At 41.4% G+C, this 18,874-nt stretch overlaps 2 protein-coding genes across 2 annotated transcripts; both read left to right on the forward strand.

Annotated features, from left to right (window-relative positions):
• Positions 1-13,552: 13,552 nt before the first annotated feature.
• Positions 13,553-15,966, forward strand: LOC146761574 (coiled-coil domain-containing protein 81-like). Its single transcript, XM_085542230.1, has 4 exons — positions 13,553-14,465; positions 14,711-14,858; positions 15,051-15,307; positions 15,508-15,966. Exons 1-4 carry the CDS (start codon positions 14,121-14,123, stop codon positions 15,595-15,597), a joined length of 840 nt encoding a protein of 279 aa, XP_085398356.1. The 5' UTR covers positions 13,553-14,120; the 3' UTR covers positions 15,598-15,966.
• Positions 15,967-16,110: 144 nt separating this feature from the next.
• Positions 16,111-18,629, forward strand: LOC146761575 (uncharacterized). The gene is made up of 3 exons (XM_085542621.1): positions 16,111-16,228; positions 16,747-16,858; positions 17,181-18,629. The coding sequence occupies exons 1-3, from the start codon at positions 16,111-16,113 to the stop codon at positions 17,839-17,841; spliced, it is 891 nt and encodes a 296-aa protein (XP_085398747.1). The 3' UTR covers positions 17,842-18,629.
• The last annotated feature ends 245 nt before the right edge of the window (positions 18,630-18,874 follow it).

Below are 18,874 nucleotides of genomic sequence, written 5' to 3' on the forward strand. Positions count from 1 at the left end.
AACATGAGCTTCAGAAGTGCAAGAAAAGTGTAATACAATCAACAATTAATTAGATTAGGATTTAATAAAATTAAAAAAAAGCACAGTGAAGAAATTTAAACAATGCTAAATGGATGATGGAGTCACATACTCTAATTAAGGGGAATAATATTATTAGATGAATAAAATATTCACATGCAGATTTCAAAATAGAAATGTTTACAGCATAAAGAAAAAAAAAAAAGACATAACTCACCATATGCTATAAATATAAGCCTGGGCACTCTAAGTTGACAAAAGAAACTTTGTTCTCTATAGTTGTACTAGCCTTCCTTCAACACCAGCATAAGTTTTTTGTTTGTTTGTTTGTTTAGTTCTGTTGTTTTATCAGTTGTAATAAGATAACAAAGCTACTGTAATCTTGTCAAAACAGCATACAATTAAGACATTTGTTTTCATTAGTATAGATGTAATTAATTGATATAAGAATTTAACTACGTTCTTTACATGCTGCTAATAGAAGCACGAAAACCTTGTCTTAAGCTGTACATTTTCTGCCATTTTACAAGTCAAGACCAGCAGAGCATTTATCAGCTATAACTTGTTAACTTCCACATCTCTGAACTGCATTTTATTGAATCCTAAACTCATGCAAGAATATCATCTGATTTTTATGTAGTCACGAAAGTTGTGGAAAATTCTCAGTACCTCAAATATGAGAAAGTCTGAGGTAAAATTTGACTTAGATATTTTACATTATCCACTGATATCTGAAAAGATTATAATCATAGAATTCTTAGATTTGGAAGGAACCTTTAAAGGTCATCAAGTCAAATTCCCTTACAGTGAACAGGAACATCCACAGCTAGATTAGGGTGCTCAGAGCTCTGTCCATCCTGATCTTGAGTGTCTCCAGGGACTTGAAAGCCTCCAGTCACCATATCTCTGGGCAACCTGGGCAAACTCACCATACCCACTGTAAGAGGTTATTTCCTTACATCCAATCTAAATATATGGATTTAAAGTTTAAAACCCTTGTCCTATCACCACAGACCCTGCTAAAGAATGTCCCCTTCTTTCCTGTAGCTCCCCCTTTAGATACTGAAAGACCACTTTCTGGTATCCCCAGAATCTTCTCTTCTCCAGGCTGAATGGCCCCAAGCTGTCCTCACAGCAGAGGTGTTCCATCCCCTGGGTTATTTCTGTGGGTCTTGATGCATTCCAACAGGTCCACATCTCTTTTGTACTGAATACTCCTCACGTGGCTGCAGTATTCATAGAATCATAGAATCATATAATTACTCAGATTGGAAAAGAACTTATGATCACTGAGCCCAACCACAACCTAACCATACCACCCTCACTAACAACCCTCCACTAAATCCTTTCCCTGAGCGCCACAACCTAATGGCTTTTAAGCACATCCAGGGACAGTGATTCAACAACCCCCCTGGGGAGCCTATTCCAGTGCTTAACAACCCTTTCTGTAAAGAAGTGCTTCCTGATGTCCAACCTAAACCTTCCCTAGTGCAACTTGAGGCCATTTCCCCTCGTTCTGTCACCTGTCACCAGTGAGAAGAGACTAGCCCTGCTCTTGCTGTAAACACCTTTCAGATATTGGAAAGGATCAGTTAGGTCTTCCCTCAGCCTCTTTTTCCCCAGACTAAACTGACCCAGCTCCCTCAGCCCCTCCTCATAGGGCATATTCTCCAAGCCCTTCACAAGCCTTGTTGCCCTTCTCTGGACCTGCTCCAGCATCTTCATGTCTTTTTTGTACTGAGGTGACCAAAACCGAACACAGTACTTGAGGTGAGGCCTCACTAATGCAAAGTACAGGGTCAGGATGACTTCCCTAGTGCTGTGCACCACACCATTCCTGATACAAGCCAGGATGCCACTGACCTTCTTGGCCACCTGGGCACACTGCTGGTTCATATTCAGCCAGCTGTCCATCAGTGCACCTCCAGATGAGGCCTCACCAGCGCAGAGTAGAGGGGAAGGATTACCTCCCTCAACCTACTGTCTGCCCTGCTTTTGATGCAGCCCAAATTCTAGTGGTGCATTACAGGATAAATAAATACATTTGGAATTTAATGCACTAATCTATATAGTTGCATAAAGGAAAAAGATGTGCCATGTATCCCATGCCACAGATTTTTGAAATACATACCTCGAAATCTGCATATTCCTCGAAAGTTCATATGCTCAAATGAACATAAATATCAGATGATAAATGAATACCAGCATCTTGGCTACTGTAGTAGTCAGATCACACAGGCCTTTTACTTACAAAAGCAAACCTGTGATTTCTGCTGTTATGAGATAACCTGGCTCAAGCTCTACAAATCATGGGATTAGAAATACTTGCAGTTGAAAAATCCATTGTCAGTCTCAAATAAATAAACAAAACCTTTAACAGTTCATATTTCTGTTTTACTGTTCTCCAGAAAGGACTAAATGTCTTAAATGATCCATAAAGAGCAATGTTTTTCTTGAAGGGGTGGCATTCACTCTATGTTCACTTCAAGTGCCTAAGTTATTACTGTGAATCCTCCTGGGGTATATCCTGCTTACTCTTTTGACCAGACAATGATTTTACCCTCATAAATTTTGGTTACAGAACTCAAGTTAAGTGGACACTGTGAGTACACTTCTAAGCCAATATCTCAGTCTTTGAGCTGGCAACATCAGAAAACTGTGACATCCATTCTAGCACTGCCTAAAATCAAGTTATGTTTGTTTATATACAATATATATATATATATTAGTATTTATATATATCAGTATGTCTGTTTATTTCTAAGATAAATATGACCATCTCCAGTCTCATGAGACTGTGACTAGTATCAACAGGCAGCTGAATGGCTTTCTCTGTGGATAAATAAGATTGCTTTAATCATTCATTTGCCATGGCCTCTTTGTAGACTTGAAAAGAAAGCCCAACTCATTTAGTGATAGTTACTACCTATGGACAGTAACAGCTATGGCAAGTTTTTTTGGCTGAATTACTGCTGAGGTTGTAGGTGGAAGGCATTTAATGCTGACTTTTTAATTTACTTCTGATGTGTGTGTGTGGTGGTGGTGGTGATGTGTTTTTACAAAAGAAATAGGTATCTAATTTTTCTCTTTATATATGCATTTGTACTTGAGTAGTACAAAACAATATTTTCTCAAATCAAAGTCTATGCTTATATATTTATGAGTACTACATAGACAGAAAAGCAGATTTCACTAGAGATAAGTGTTCAGGTAATAAAGATAAGTGGCAAAAAAGGAAAAACATATTCTTATTCAAGTCTTATGCTAAAGTAACTGAATAAAGTTCAGCTTTGAGAATATATTCACTACATGTTTTTCAATATTTACTACTTTCTGATCTTAGATTCCATAATAACTACCTTTTTTTTTTTTTAATATTGAAAAGTATTTTCAAAGAAAACATAATTCTTCTATTTTTTGCCTTTCTTTGTTATTAAGATGAAAGAACCACGTATGAATTTGAGAAGGAAAATTAGTTTCAACATTTGAGTAAAGTTTTTCAGCATGGTGAGCAAGTTCTTGCATTTAGTTGACATAATTTGATTTTTACTGGTGGGAAAGATGGACTTACTTCTCACTTGTGTTGCTTTGAACAAATAACTGATTGATCTCCTCTTTCTCAAGATTTTAAATGTTGCAGCTGCACATTTTCTGTTCCATCTACCTCAAAGTTAATAGATATGTTTGCTATATCTCCTTGTCTTCATTGAAACTGTCACCAGAAAGGTAAATTTAGGAAAAAGGCTTACCTATGTATCAGAGTAAATAACATAGAAATCTGGAGTTATTTCATGCCAAGGAAAAGAAAATATTATTTAGATGGAAGGGGGGGGTCAGGGGGGGGGGGTCTAAAGCAAGGCTGTGGGGAAGTAGGCCTGTCATGTTGCTTTGATTGGGCTGAAGGACTATGTACAACTGAATCTTTACTTTTGAGAGCAAGTTTATTCCTTTCTTTATTATTTTCCTTTAAAATGTTAGATGGCTTTCATTCCACATTTTTAATATGTCAAAAGCAAACTGACAATCCTGTAACATGAAACAGATTTATTCAAACCGAATGCTTCAGCTTGTGAGAACCAGAATATCCTTAACTCCCTTCACCCAGTCCACTTAAAGATCACTCTATGCAACATATCTCATGTCACCCCTCTCTTTGCAGTGTTTTGCAGCACACTGAGCTCACTTGTGCATGAATTAAGACCACTGGAGTAAGCAAGAAGAAAATGTGGTACCAGGCAAAGACTCTACATACACACTAGGATTATTTTTCATTAATGTTGGAAAAGACCTATAAGATCATCTAGCCACCCAACTACCACCATTCTACCCTTTCCTTAAACACTTCCAGAGACAATGACTCCACCACTTTCCTGGAGAACCTGTTACAATGCCAGGCCACTCTTTCTAAGAAGAAATATTTCCTAATACACAACCTGAACCTCCTCTAGTGCAACTAGAGGCCAGTGTCTCTAGTTCTATCACTACAAAACAAGGGACCTCAGCCACTGCTCACACCTTGCTCCTTAGATCCTTCCTCATCTTTGTAGCCCAAGTTTCCTTCTTGATTGTTACCCAATATCTAACACTGCACATAAACCTAAAACTTTAAGGAAAGACGTGTCAAAAGAAAAATAGTTTATTTTCAAGAGCAAATCCTTGAAAGAGACCAAAATTCTAATTCTCTCTGAATTCTAATTCACTCTAAATTTTCTCTAGCACAATCTATTCGCTTTATGTTTCTAGATTGGAACTCTATTGCTTTTCTACATCCACACTTCTATATATTTTCAAAACCACACACACTTCACTAGTTATTTAAAGTGTATTACATATCCATATTTCTATCCTTTTTACATACATGGGATTTAAATCTCAGCTTTGGCAAGTAACAGCCCTGATGTCTTTCTTGTGGTGAGGAGCACAAAACTGAATGCAGTATTTGATGTGTAGTCTCACCAGAGCTGAGTATAGGGGGATGATCACTTCCCTCCTTCAGCTGGCTGTGCTATTTTGGATGCAAAACAGGATGCCATTGACCTTCCTGGACACCTGAGCACACTGATGACTCATGTCCATCTAAGCACTGATGGACAACATGCTCAGATCCTTTTAATACAAATACTTTTCCAGCCATTCTGTCCCAAGCCTGTAGTGTTGCCCGGGGTTGTGATCAAAGCACAGGACTCAACACTTAGTCTTGTTAAACCTCATTCCATTGGCTTCAGCCCATCAATCCAACCTGTCAAATACCTCTGAGGGGCCTTCCTACCCCCAGGCAGATCAACAGAGCCTCCCAGCTTGGTGTCATCTGCAAACATACTGAGGGTGCACTCAATGCCCCTCATCCAGGTCATTCATAAAGATATTAAACAGGACAGGCTCTAATATTGACCCCCGTGGAACAGCACTTGTGACTGGGTGGTCATCTGGATTGAATTCCATTCACCACCACCCTCTGAGCCTGGCCATCCATCCAGTTTTTTACCCTGCAAAGAGTACACCTGTCCAAGCCATGGATAGATCATCATCTGAAATAAGGGATGGAGGAACCTATCTGGAGTTATAAAGATAATGGATTGAACTGGTACTCTTTTCAACCAATATCAGCTTTTATTCCCCCAAGGAAGATCATGTAATTTCCATATACCCCAACTATACTTTATTTCACCTATACAGATGAGAGAAGAATGTTCTTTCCCCAAAATACTGGTGGACATATCACAGATTTAAATTTCTATTAAAAATAGATTTCTCTAGGATATCATTTAGATTTGAAATATTTGCCATCTATGACACCTGTTGCAGATGCTGTTGATTCTGTTTGTGCTGATTCTTCTTCATCACAAGCTTTTACAAGGTAATAAATAAAACCCTATTTATTTTCTTTGTGGATCTGGATTTGCTAATCATGGCCTGAATCTTTTTCAGTTCTCCATACTCAGTAAAAATATTATTAGATAGTTCTTTGTTGTGGTATTTCAAAGTCTGAAAGTCACGCTTCTCAAATGAAAGTATTATACATATCATTTCAGCACAGTACTCACGGTATTTCATAGAGAATATTTAACATAATTGGGCTGTGGAAATTAATTTTTCTTATGCTGAATTATATGTTTTGAGAACATACAGAAATAATGCACATATACAGAATCAGTTCAATGGATTTCTACTCAGAGTTAGCTAAATTTCTTTACAGACTTTAACCAAGATAACACTATGAAGAAGAGGGCAAAGTTTGTTCCAGTGAGTTACCTGTGTACAAATAAACTAAGGAATAGGATGCCATCTTGAACATTGGCATACTATATTATACATATTGAAAAATACTTAGTATAGTCCTTGGCACTGATTTGGTATGTTCTAGCTAGAACTGTACCAGGTAGTAGAGATTAGAGGACAGCACGAGTTAGAGACTCTTCCCAAAAGATGGTATGGATGAAGCAGATTTACCATGTGGGGCAGGGAAGCAAGAATTTCAGTACTTAGATACAAGCTTTGTTGCAGGTCCACTCTGTAGGCATGACCCATACAAGTCTAAAAGCAATGTTGCTATTTTCTGTCTTATCAAATATTATGGTGAGACTGATTTTCACATTTTATTCATTCTGTTTTTTCTGAATTTCAACAAGTTAGCCTAAGAAAACAGTGTTGACTTGAAGTTAGATTTCTTGTCCTGAATATGGAAGATGATGCTCCGTGACACTTACCTAGAATACACATTCATAATCAGATGAATCTCAAGAAGGCTTAGATACAGAGTTGGACAGGAAATGTGCTTTTCCTATGAAAATGTTTAATCAAAAGCAATCCTAATAAATTTTGGTTGTAATTTTAAATACTGCAGCCTTAAAGTGCTAAATCATTGCCCTGAATTCATGTATTCATGTTTTCACATTTAGGTTGGGTTCCTTTCCTGGATGGTATATACTATTGTATTCAGTGGAACTACTCACATTACTATGGGGTTTTGTGGCTTGTAAAAGCTTGCAAAACCCCACAGAGAGTGGAAGCTTGTGAAAAAAAAAGAGCCCTATAGTGCGCCAGTATTGAAAACTGTTTTCAACAATTGCTATTATTAGGAAAACAGCTGTTTTTCAAAAAGAGTGCCTACAGGGAAAATCTAATTTCTTTATACAAAAACATTTGACAGAAGAACTCGTGAGCAGTGCTTGCCATGTTCCAGTTTCTAATCTGCTTGCCTGACAGATCCTCATTTTGACATGAGGGATTTATTAATGGAAGTTGTATATTGTTTATTCCATGGTAAAATTTAACTTCAGAAGAAAATCTTATATCTAGAAAAATGCATAAAACACCAATATCAGCATTGTTTCAAATTCATTTATTTAAGGAATTTTCATTTTCAACTGAAAAAGACAGAACTACAAAAAAGAATTTCAGGGGTTTACATAGATAGTGATCTCCACTAACTTAAAGAAGAATATGTTTTCTGTCAAAGTGTGTTTACTGAAGTCAATCTAGATGTAACAGTAAGTCTTAAAACTTCCATGGGATCACGAGGGAATCATGATGAACCAAGAATACAGTTTGAAATTTCTTCTGTTCATTGAAGTTGTCTCTGTAACTTCTAAGCTTTGTTTGCAACCCCCATATTAACATCACTGAGTCATGAACTCTTTGAAAAACAGGATATAAAGATAGGGAATTCACTCATGTCATACCTGAGGTTATGTCTTTGATTTTTGGCACTGCCACAAGCAACACAGAACTTTTAGGCATGCTAATGTAATATCTGTTTATGAGTCAAAAGACCTTTTTCTTCTCAGGCCTGTCTTTATTTACCTTGTAGCTTAGGCATTCTTTAAATGCATTTCTGTTGACGAGCTAGAGAAAAGGAGATTATTAGTGGTTTTTGAGCAATGAAAACAAGCAAGCTAAGCAAAAACACTTCTGAATTTTTCTAGCTTTACAATGTAGGTTCACAGCTCCTTCAACATTGTGTTGTCAGCATATTTTACTAGCCTATATCATTTTTATAGATCATGAACAGTAGAGGCCTAAATGTTGACCCCTGTCGGGCCCCAATAAATCTAGTTTTCCACAATCTTACATAGCTTCTCTGTTTTCTGTTTTTCCGTCAGCTCTTTATCCTGGCAACTTTTAACTTAAACAGAGACCAGTAGTATGGAACTTTGTCAAAATGTTCTGAAGATACAAATAAATTATGCTATGTTTTATCAGCTTTGTCTGTGGCCTCCTGAAGCATCAAGTTAGCCAAGACCTTTTCTCTCTAAATCATTCTTGCTATCTCTGTTAGTTTAGCACCATATACTTACTTTTATAACGTTAATGTATTGTATATTAAATACCATAGTGATGGAACTGTGGCTCCCTGGGAACGCCCTTTTCAACTTTGTGCAGAGCTGCATTGTGTTACCCATTCATTTCACTTGTGGCATGGTAACTGAATAGAACAAGCTTTCCACTGTTCCATTAGAAACCAACTCCAAGTGCTTCATGAATCCTAGTGTCTTCCTGCTTGCTCTCAAGACTATTTAAAGATCCCCATTTCTTCAGATATTTCCACTATGATTCCACTAAGTTCAAATAGATTCACCTTTACACATTTATAGAGTATTGTGATGACAATAAAATAATGTCATCTTTACAGTAAAAGTTTTCAAAACATGTTTAGCAAAGTGCAAAGGATTTGAAAGATAGTCAAGATATTGTAGATTATGGTTTTGTTGTCAGAGGACACCTACACTATAAATTAAATTCTTCAAATATCAGCATATGCACTAAACTTTTCATTCAAAATTGAATTTGCAAATTTTGCAATAATCATTTGTTAATTGGTCATCTTTTTCTAAAGGAAAATCTTTATGGAATAAAAACCACTTTTGCTGTGCTTAAAACTGTTATTTTTGGAATCTCAGATACTTAATGAGAAGCTGAGTTTGGAAGAATATCTTAAATGTTTATTTTTTCTAGCAGGTATAGGAAAATTTTTGTTCTTTAAGAAACTAGTTTTTAAATGATTTATGCATTTTTCATGTTTTAACCTTAAACTGACTGTTTCTTTAAGTCTTGATTTTCATCTCAAAGCCAGTCAATTCCTAGAGTAAAAGGTAATTTTCTGTTCAATTATGTCTTTATTTTTTGGAACCATTTGCACTGTTTTCAGCTTCAGTATATTTCCTTCTCTTATAAACAAACCACAGATCTGACAGACTGATTAAATCTCTAATTTACTGAATCAGTAACAACTACACATCGAGTTAAACAGAGCTTGTAGCTGTACTTCTATTAGTTCTCAGCAGAAAGCAGAGGATTCTTCATGTAAGATCATTGGCTTTGCACTGAAGCCTCAATTCAATTACATTGATATCCGGTGCTATCTGAGAATTCTCAAGGATGCCATAACTAACCTCCAGATACAATCCAACTGATGAATGCTGATCTACTGTACATTTTGTGTCCTGTATTTCCTGGAATCGTAGCTACAAGCAAGGAAAAACAAACAAAAAATAACACCTCAAACACCACGTTTGTGAATGTGTTTACATTCAACATTTGACTCTGTCTTCACTGACCGAAAGTGGAGCTCATGTGTGAACACCCACATTGCAGAAGGAAGTGAAATTGCACCCTACCCATACATATAGTGATGGAATTATTCTGTCAGTCACTTAACTTTAGATGTACAGATCCACCGAGTTATCCATACAAGGCATGCAAACTAACCACCTAATGTAACCTGCAGGAATGTAACTGACAGTTTAGAGGTGACTGAATATTCTAAACCCCACGTTTTAGCTGCTTGTGAGACACGAGATCTCAGACTGCACTGAAAGCCTGTGTTTCATCAGCCAAATTGCATTTCAAATTTAGATTGGATAGCTCTAGAAAAAGAAAACTAAAGCCCTGAGGTTTCTCTGAGAAATTATTGGATACACTGATGTTATTTAAAATAAATAAATAAATAAATTTGAGATAAAATACCAAATGTTTGTTCATCTACAATTTTTAGTGAACAACCCCAATGTTTTAGACTAGCCCATCATATTATACATGAGCCATTTGATGTCACCTAGTGACAAATACTTGTTTCCACTTAACAGTGAAGAAAAAATAAGGCTGTTCATACTTCACATTGATGTATGAAGAGATTAAAAAAGTTTAGGGCACTCCGGTCGAGTGGACTTACCTCAGACCCGTGAATATCAAGGACCAGGGGCTGGATGCCTGTATATTTAGCTTGAATAGACACTGATAAATTGCAAAAACGGGCCTTTATGTCTTTCAGTAACAGAAGGATATATTGAATTTATAGCAATTCAGTGTTAAACAACAGAATTCATTCTTGAACAGAGATTCCATATATGTCAGCAGAAATAGAAAACAATCTAGGCACATTTGTTTCTATATCTAAGCTACTGAACTCCCCTGGGAAGGTTCATTTTGCTCTATCTAGATAGGAGTACTCTGTAGGGAAGTACCTTTGTGCTAAACACGTATTTTAAAAATGATCATCCATACCAAAGATATGTGGAAGATAAGCAACTCAGTGATAACTTCCATTTATAAACAGAGAAGAGATTTGAGCTCTGGATTACAAGATGCTAATTCTTGGGCTATTTTTCTTCCTGGAATCAGTACTGCAATATTACAGTCTACAAAGTAAATCCTATATAACTCTATAAGCAAAACATCTGGATGAGCTACTTACTTAAAATAAATATTTCACAAGAAGCAGTAGCTCCCATATTTAAAAACAAAGTATGAATTGATCTAAATCTGTGATCAATTCATGCTGATCTTCAACACAGTACTGTATTTCATGACATTTGTCAGCATGACTCAGTCTTTCAAGAAAAAATCTTGAGACTGCTCGTTGAACTTCTGGCCTTTTGTTAGTTTACCCTATGGTCTTAACAGCTATTTAAATGTTAGTTTCAAAGTCATCATCAAAAATAAGAAGGAAATTAAAAAAAAAGGGGGGAGGGTGGGGGAGGTGAGGGGGTGGTGGTGGCTAGAAATGTGCTTAGGAATAGAGTGGAGTGAGGAAAAGAGAAAAGAAAATTAACTTATTTCAATAATCTCACATGGCAAATTGTTGTAACATTTTCTTTTGGCTTTCCTTGTCTGTGAGAAAGTGTAATAAGCTTGCATTGATCTATGGACCTTATTCTTTGGGGAAATATGAGTCAGAGATGCATACTTTGGAGACACTCTTAAAAAATATTATCTCTCAAGTGTTGTGTGAAGCTTTACAGCCTTCTTCCTGCAAATCTTCCATGACACTGTTAGAACCAAGTCCAAAATGTTTACATCTAAACAACTTATGGCATCTGTCAATAAAAATTTAGTCTGCTCCTAAACATTTCTAAGTGCAACATTTAAAACTGCATAAACAGGAGTGAACTAGTAGCAGTCTAAAGTTGTCATCATTGACAGTTATGATTTATCTTAACTCTCCCTAGCCATTTGGCTAAAGTTTTAAGTAAACACTTTCAGTCTTCCTCATGTTCTCTTTACTGCCACCTCCCACTAATAAGAGATGTTGCCAAGAAAAGCAGCCAGACAGTTCATTTACCTCCCAAACTTGCCTGAAAGTAGCTCGCCTGGTTTAGACAAGGGTCGAAACTACTACTGCACATTTTCAACAGATGGAACAATGCTTCACAAATTATTTACATTAAAGTTATTTGCTTTCAGGATGTGTGTTTAACGAATGGTTAGTTGAATGAAATATTGCAGCGCAGACAGAGAATGCAAGCAATTCAAGCAAGCCATTTATGGTGATAGATGTAGCTGTGATACTTAATTTTCTACAAAGCAACGTTGCATTTTGTCCTAATTCTTCACCACCTTCCTTGAATCTGACAAAAGTATGGTTTCTATTTTCACTCTCTTCCTCCCCTGCAGGCATATTCCATTAATCAGTTATGTAGTAATAATACCTTAAATTGATAAGACCTTCTCTCATTAGGAGATCTTTGGAGATCTTTGTAGACATTAAATATAAAGGATCACATGAGGAACTCATAATTATCCTCATTTCAAAAATGATGATATCAAGACATGACAATTTTTAACGTCTTAATTGAAGCCAGCCAACCAAATACAGACGTAAACTGTAAATCTGGCTCATTGTTCACTGTTCAGTCTCATGTACAGTTGTTTTCCTTTAAAAAAACTTTCAAGGTCACTGCTGCTAGCTACCATCATCATTGTTCTGAAACTTTAAACTAGAGAGTAAATTGTACAGCAATTTCCCTTTTGGTCTTTTTTCATTCTACATGGAATTTTTCCCTTCGTGATCAGATTTAGTTGAACAGCATACAATTGATTTCTTTGAAGCATGTGAAAATAAGAGAATCCATCCATCAAATATCCTTAGATAATTGTTAGGTGCCTGATTGCAAGAAAAATAGTGAATAGCTTGAAGTAGGGAAACACTCCACCTTGAAATACTTTCTGTTCCCAATCAAAACCTAACAAAAAAGAAAATTCTCAATTAATTTAAGTTCTGGTAAAAAGATACATGCAATATTCTGTTTTTCAGTTGACTAGTAAATAATTCTCTAAAACAGCAGACTACCAACAGGATTAGGAGAAGCTTGATCTCAGTCTATACAACACAATAGAAATGCTTCTGACATCAGTAGGCCTCTGTTCAGAGCTGTACATTAGAGAAAAATTAAAATGACTGTTCTGCAGGGGTAAATGAAAATGAGCAGAAAGCAAGAAAATGATTGTGAACTGCTTCCCTAATTTCTGCTTTTCCAAGAGGAACACAGTACAGCACTTAGAACTTAATGGGTTTGGCAGGTTGATATGGTATATAAGCAGACAGTTAAGATTCCCCATTATTTCCTGGGCTTGTATGTATCAGCCTGAAATATCTACTTTGTTAGAACTGGTGAATTTCACAAAAGTTTTATACTTCGTGCTTTCTCATTTATCCAAAAAAGAAAATTCACCCTAGACAAGTTTACAACAGAAACAATTGAATAGTTGGAGTTTTTTGTTGATCGTAAAGGTTTGGTTTGGTTTTTAACCAAAGAAAATAGTTAAGATCTTCATGACAAATTTTGAAACATCTACGAAAGCACAGAAATAAGAAACAGTCATCCTTAAGTAAATTAAAAAGCTAACTTTAACTTATTTCACATTTTATCTGACCTTCCTTTGCTAAGGACAAAATCTTCTCTTGTATCTTCCACTCGTATTTTACCAACAGTTTAACAACCATTTGTTGAGTAGGAATTGAGTTCTAAATACAAAGAATTATTTGTTAGATACATCCCTTTTTCCATATTTTTCTGTTTGGATTGAGGTTTTCCTCTTCCTTGGAAGTATGTTCTGAAATTATATTTATTCAGATGTTATCTTTTTGTTGTTTTAGTGATGACTTCGTAGTATATAGTTTTTCAAGATGGCTGTTAAATTTTGTAAATCATTTCTCAAAATGTTTCATCAGATGCACATTTTATCAACTCCCTAGGACAAATTCACAAGAGCTAGCTTTAGGTGTACAGTGCTAATCCGGCTTCGGGCCTGCAGATCCCGTCTTGACCCCACAGGATCCCAACCCCCTTCCCCTTGGAAGGCTTCAAGGAAAGCCAATCTCTGGGATCCCCCAGACAAAGCACTCCCTGCCCGGTAGGGTCGCAGCAGCAATGGACTCACAACAGTGACACAGAAGATCCATGCCGGGTAATTTATTGAGCATCCTAACGAGGAACTGACAACTTCCAGGCACAATGAAGGCACTTTCTGACATCAAGTCGTCAGCATGACGGGTAGAGTGCTTTGGAACAAGACTTGTTTCCACATCGCCTCCTTGGAGATCAGTTTGGGCAACGGCTACAAAAGGAAAATGGGTAACGTTACACTGAGAGGAAAGACAGGAGAGGGAGAAAGCAGAGAGGGGTCAGCACCCCCACCCGGGGCGGGCAGCAGGCTGCTGTGCCAGCGTCATAATGGGCAGCGTCCAGCACTGGCCATGATGTCACAGCGGCGCTGTGGCAACGTTTGTGACACGGCCACCCAGGAGGGGTGTGAAGGTGGAGCGCGGCACTGGGTCCTGCATCCTGAAGGAGCATCTGGTAGAGAGCAGACGCATCTGAAGGATGAGCTCCGGCATGGCTGCTGCCAACAAGGAGCAACCCGCTGGTATAAGGCGGAACAGGATGAACTTCTGTGGGGACGGCCCCACAGTGAGGCGTACCTCTGGACCGATACACATTGACACTGAAGGTACGTGGGCCCACAGCCCCCATGGAAGCGGTGCAGAATCCAGTCTTGGGACGGAGATAACACTTTCCATCTGCCACCTCACTCCTGCCTGGCAGCAGAAGGGGTGCTGGGAAGCAGCAGATGCAGAGTGTGACCTGATTTTCCTTTGCCCTCCAGAGCGAGTTGCCGTCTGGAATGCGGTGGCCGCCTATGTACAAGAGCAGCTCCTGATGCACAAGGTGTGTTGGCTGTCAGGTTCCTCCTCTCCCTGTCCAGCTCAGCCTAGAGATCCTCTGAGTCTTCCCCTGCACAGAAAGCAGGGAACTCACCCCGCATTTCACTTCTGGGCATCCCACGGGCTTCCTGTCAATGCAGTATCACTTGTGCTGGTGGTGTAGTATCTCAGGGCCGATGAAAGTCAACGCCAGCCCTTTCTCCAGCAAGCCCATAACCCTTCCACACCTTGTTTTTCTTTCACTTGCAGGGAGTCTGGATTCCCACCTTCGGCTCCTTTGACATCATCTCCAGAGAAATCACGACTGCAAACGTGACTCTGCAGTGGCCCGTGTTTCAGCTGGCTACAAACCTCGTAGCCATGCACGGCCTCCAGTCCCACGGGGAGTCCCTGCCAGGTAGGAGGGGGGATTAAACCTTTGCTGGCTTCATGGAGGGGGCAAACAGGGCCACCGCCTCCATCCTCCACCTCTCCCTCTGAGGAGCGTGTCCAAGTATAGGGCCGTTCTGGTTGATGCCCACCAGAAGTAGTTCTAGGGAAGAAGCTGTGGAACAGCAACCGTATTAACTCCGTCCCTGGCGTTTTTCAGCCTACAGGAAGCTGGAGCCCCTGAAGCGCAGCCAGGTGGCCGCAGATGCCTCTCTGAGCTGGCACATAGTGCAGGCTAGCATCCAGAACACTGTGTTCCTGATATCCAGCTGCCTGAAAATTGGGGAGAAAGTTGCCATTGTCCTGAAGGACATTGGAGTGATCTTCATTGATGGAATGACCTTCCAAATGAAGTTCTACTATGACTTCCTCCAGAAGCTGTCAGGGAAAGAGAACCTCAGAAAAGCTGTTCTCAAGGTGAGCTGTAGGTTTGTTTGTGGACCGGACAGTCCCGTGAGCCTTGCTGTGCCCACACACAGCCCACCAAGACCTGGCCATCTGCATGGGCTGTGCAAGTGCTGTGGTGCTGTCAGCTCTCCCTGGCTTAGGCTCCTCATGTCCCCAGTGCCCCAGCTGTGACAAGGATGTCTCACATCCTCTCTGTTCCTCCCCTGCAGGCCCCCTGGCTGATGAAGATGGTGATGTCCCGGGTGGCACCAGTGGCCTCCCTGTCACCCTCTGGCTGCCTTGTTGTCTTTCCAGAGTGAGTATGTTGGGAGCTGTAGCTGCTGCTCGATGCAGCATCTCAGCTCTCATTCCGCAGTGCTTGTTCCTTGTGTCCACGGGTGTCCTGCCCATGAGGATATCTTGTAGAATCATAGAATCATTTGAGCCAAAAGGAACCCTGAAAGAGCACCTAGTCCCACTCCCCTGCAGGGAACAGGGACACCTACCTACCCCCAGATGAGGTAGCTCTGAGCGTGCTCCAGCCCGACCTTGATCGCCTGTCCGGGCACCCAGCACGTCTCTGGACAAGATGTTCCAGTGCCTCACCAGCCTTCTGCCAGAAACTTCCTTATTTCCAATCTAAATCTTCCCTCCTTCTGTTTGAGACTGTTTCCCCTTGTCCTATCCCAACTGACCCTGCTAAAGACTTTAGAAAGGTGTGGCCTTCATGCAGCATGAAAATGTGCCTGTGAGCACACAACCAGAGAGCAACTCAGGCTGGTGGTGCACTGCGTCACAGCAATGACTGTCTTCTCCTCTCTTAAAGGTTTCAAATGGAGTTGGTGCCCAAACCACCATCCTTGCCACGCCGCAAGTCCTCAGGAAGCTTCCCTGCTGAGAGGAAACTTAAGGAAGGGGACACTTTGCCACCTCTTGCCCAGGGCAAGAGAGGTAAAACAGCTTGCAACTTCTTTCCGCGGCACGGGCAACCATCGTGAGATGGGAATTCCCTCGCTGGCCATCAGCCAAAGGCAGTGACTTGCGTTGAGGCTTCACGCCAGCTGAGCGCAGCCTCATCTCATGAGGAACTGTAGGCCTTGCCAAAACTAAGGTGCTGTGTGTGACATGCTCCTATCCCCGGCTGTGGCAGGAGGATGTCGGGATCTTAGGCCCTACCCCTGCCCTAGTGGAAGGACACGGTCCCCAAAAGACACCCTGTCAGCTCATTATCACCACCCAGCTCTGCTTTCCCAAAGATAACATTGCTAACGCAGTCCCAGAACAGAGCTGAATTGCGGAGAGGAGGAGTGGGGCCAGAGATGGTTTCAGGGAGGCTCTGAGGGCAGTGCAGATGGCAGCAGTGGGGGGAGCAGAGCGGCCCTCTTGGATGTTTTGGCAACAGGCCGGAGCACCCCTTGTGAGTGAACCAAAGGGTTTACAATGAATCTCCTCTGTCTTCCTAATTCCAGTGAGATCTGCTAGACGGCCAAGCTTCGTCAGGTGCTTGAGCACTACAAGTGTAGATGGAGAGCACTTAAGGCGGATAAGGTACCTCCTGCAGAAGGAGAGCTCTAAGTCCAGGTGAGGCCAGATGCTCTGGGTTGGGATGTGCATGGGGGTGATTTACTGAGCCAACGAGAGCCCGTTCCCTAACCCCAAATGGTCACTGTTTGTGGCTGCCCAACAATGCTGAAGACAGCACCCAGAGTGCTGGCATGGGGAAGCCGGGAAGACCCGAGCTCACAGGGCTGGCCCCCTCCAGATCTCAGGAGAGCCATGGGCCAGCCGGTGAGCTGTCTGTGGGAAGGCTGCATTGCAGCCAAGGGTCCCGGCTCAGGCTTGCAGGATGTGGCCCTGAAGTCATCACCCACTCAGGCAGACTCCTCTTGCTCTGTCCTTTCAGACTGCTGCCAGAGATCCAAGCAGTGCCTAAAACCCCAGAGCAGCCTGTGAGCTGTGAGCTGCGGGGCCAGGCAGGAGCCCGAAACCAAGATGAACTTGGCCAAGCACGAAGCACTCAGCGTGTCAGGTTCCGTTCTGAAGCTGAAAATGACCACCATGAGGGTGCAGGGTTGAAAGTGAAAACCAAGACCTCACACCCTCGGGGCATCTTGAGGAAGTCACCATCTTCCACCGAAGATTCCGCATCTTCCTCAAGGGCTGAGTCCAGCCAGTCCACGGAGACCAAAGGCAGACCATCCAGGCTGGCATTTGTCGCTAAGGATTCATTCAAACTTCACAAGGAGAGGATGAGGCGAGCACAGGAGGAACGTGAGGAGGAGACCACAGACAGACCATCCAGGCTGCCACTTCTGTCTCAGGATTCATTCAAACTTAACAAGGAGAGGATGAGACGAGCAAAGGATGAACAAGAGGAAGAGATCAAAGGCAGACCATCCAGGCGGCCATTTCTGGCTCAGGATTCTTTCAGACTTAACAAGGAGAGGATGAGGCGAGCACAGGATGAACGTGAGGAGCCGGCAGCATCTACATCTCATGATGACTCCAGCCGGTCTGAGGGGTCCTCCATTGACAGATCTGGATGGCTGCCACCCATAAATTAAGTTAACATGGTCTCGGAACACCAAACGCCCACCTCTCAGGAATAGCACAACCTAGCCACGCTGATGCAGGTGTGGGGTGCCCAGGACAAACAGAGCACCATTTGAGACTGCAAAACAGATGCATGAATACCACCTGCATCATATCTAAAACGAGACCAGGCTGCCCAGGGCCCCATCCAACCTGGCCTTGAGCATCTCCAGGGATGGGACATCTACAACCTCTCTGGGCATCTGGTTCCAGTATCCCACCACTCTCTCTGGAAATAATTTCTCCCTGATATCCACTCTTAACCTCCCCTCCCTCAACCCAAAACCACTTCCCCTTGTCCTGCCATTATCTACCCTTGTAAAGTGTTGGCTCCCCTCCTGTATGTAAACTCCCCTTATGTACTGGAAGGCCGCAATGAGGTCACCCTGTAGCCTTCTGTTCTCCAGGCCAAACAAGAAGATCTAGAGTGAAACGTAGAGGGGAAAAACAGCCAATAAAGCTTTATCAAGGGCCTATCCCTTATAAATCCCCAAAATGTCTGTGGAAGTGTCATTGCTTCTTTTTACGGCAGCTCTTGTGCTGGTGGAGGGGAAAAGAATTGCGAGAGGGCACCAGAACAACTGATGATGCTCCTCATAAGGCCTGTGCTCCAGACCCTTCACCAGCTTTGTCGCCCTCTTTGAACACACCCCAGGCCCTCCATGTCTTTCATGCAGTGCAGGATCCAAAACTGAACACAGTACTCGAGGTACGGCCTCACCTGAGCTGAGTACAGGGGGACAATCACTGCACTGACCCCTGGGGAGCACCACTCGTGACCAGTCACCAGCTGGATTTAACTCCAGTCACCACCGCTCCGTGGGCCCGGCCATACCAGCTCCTAACCTAGCCAAGGGTGTACCTGTCCAAGGCACGGGCTGCCAGCTTCTGGAGGAGAATGCTGTGGGAGACAGTGTCAAAGGCTTTGCTGAAGTCTGGGTAGACCACATCAACAGCCTTTCCCTCGTCCACCAGATGGGTCCCTCGATCATAGAAGGAGATCTT

The sequence above is a fragment of the Coturnix japonica genome, chromosome 3 (assembly GCF_054131305.1).
Source record: "Coturnix japonica strain WE chromosome 3, WE-NBRP24, whole genome shotgun sequence".
Classification (NCBI taxonomy): domain Eukaryota; kingdom Metazoa; phylum Chordata; class Aves; order Galliformes; family Phasianidae; genus Coturnix; species Coturnix japonica.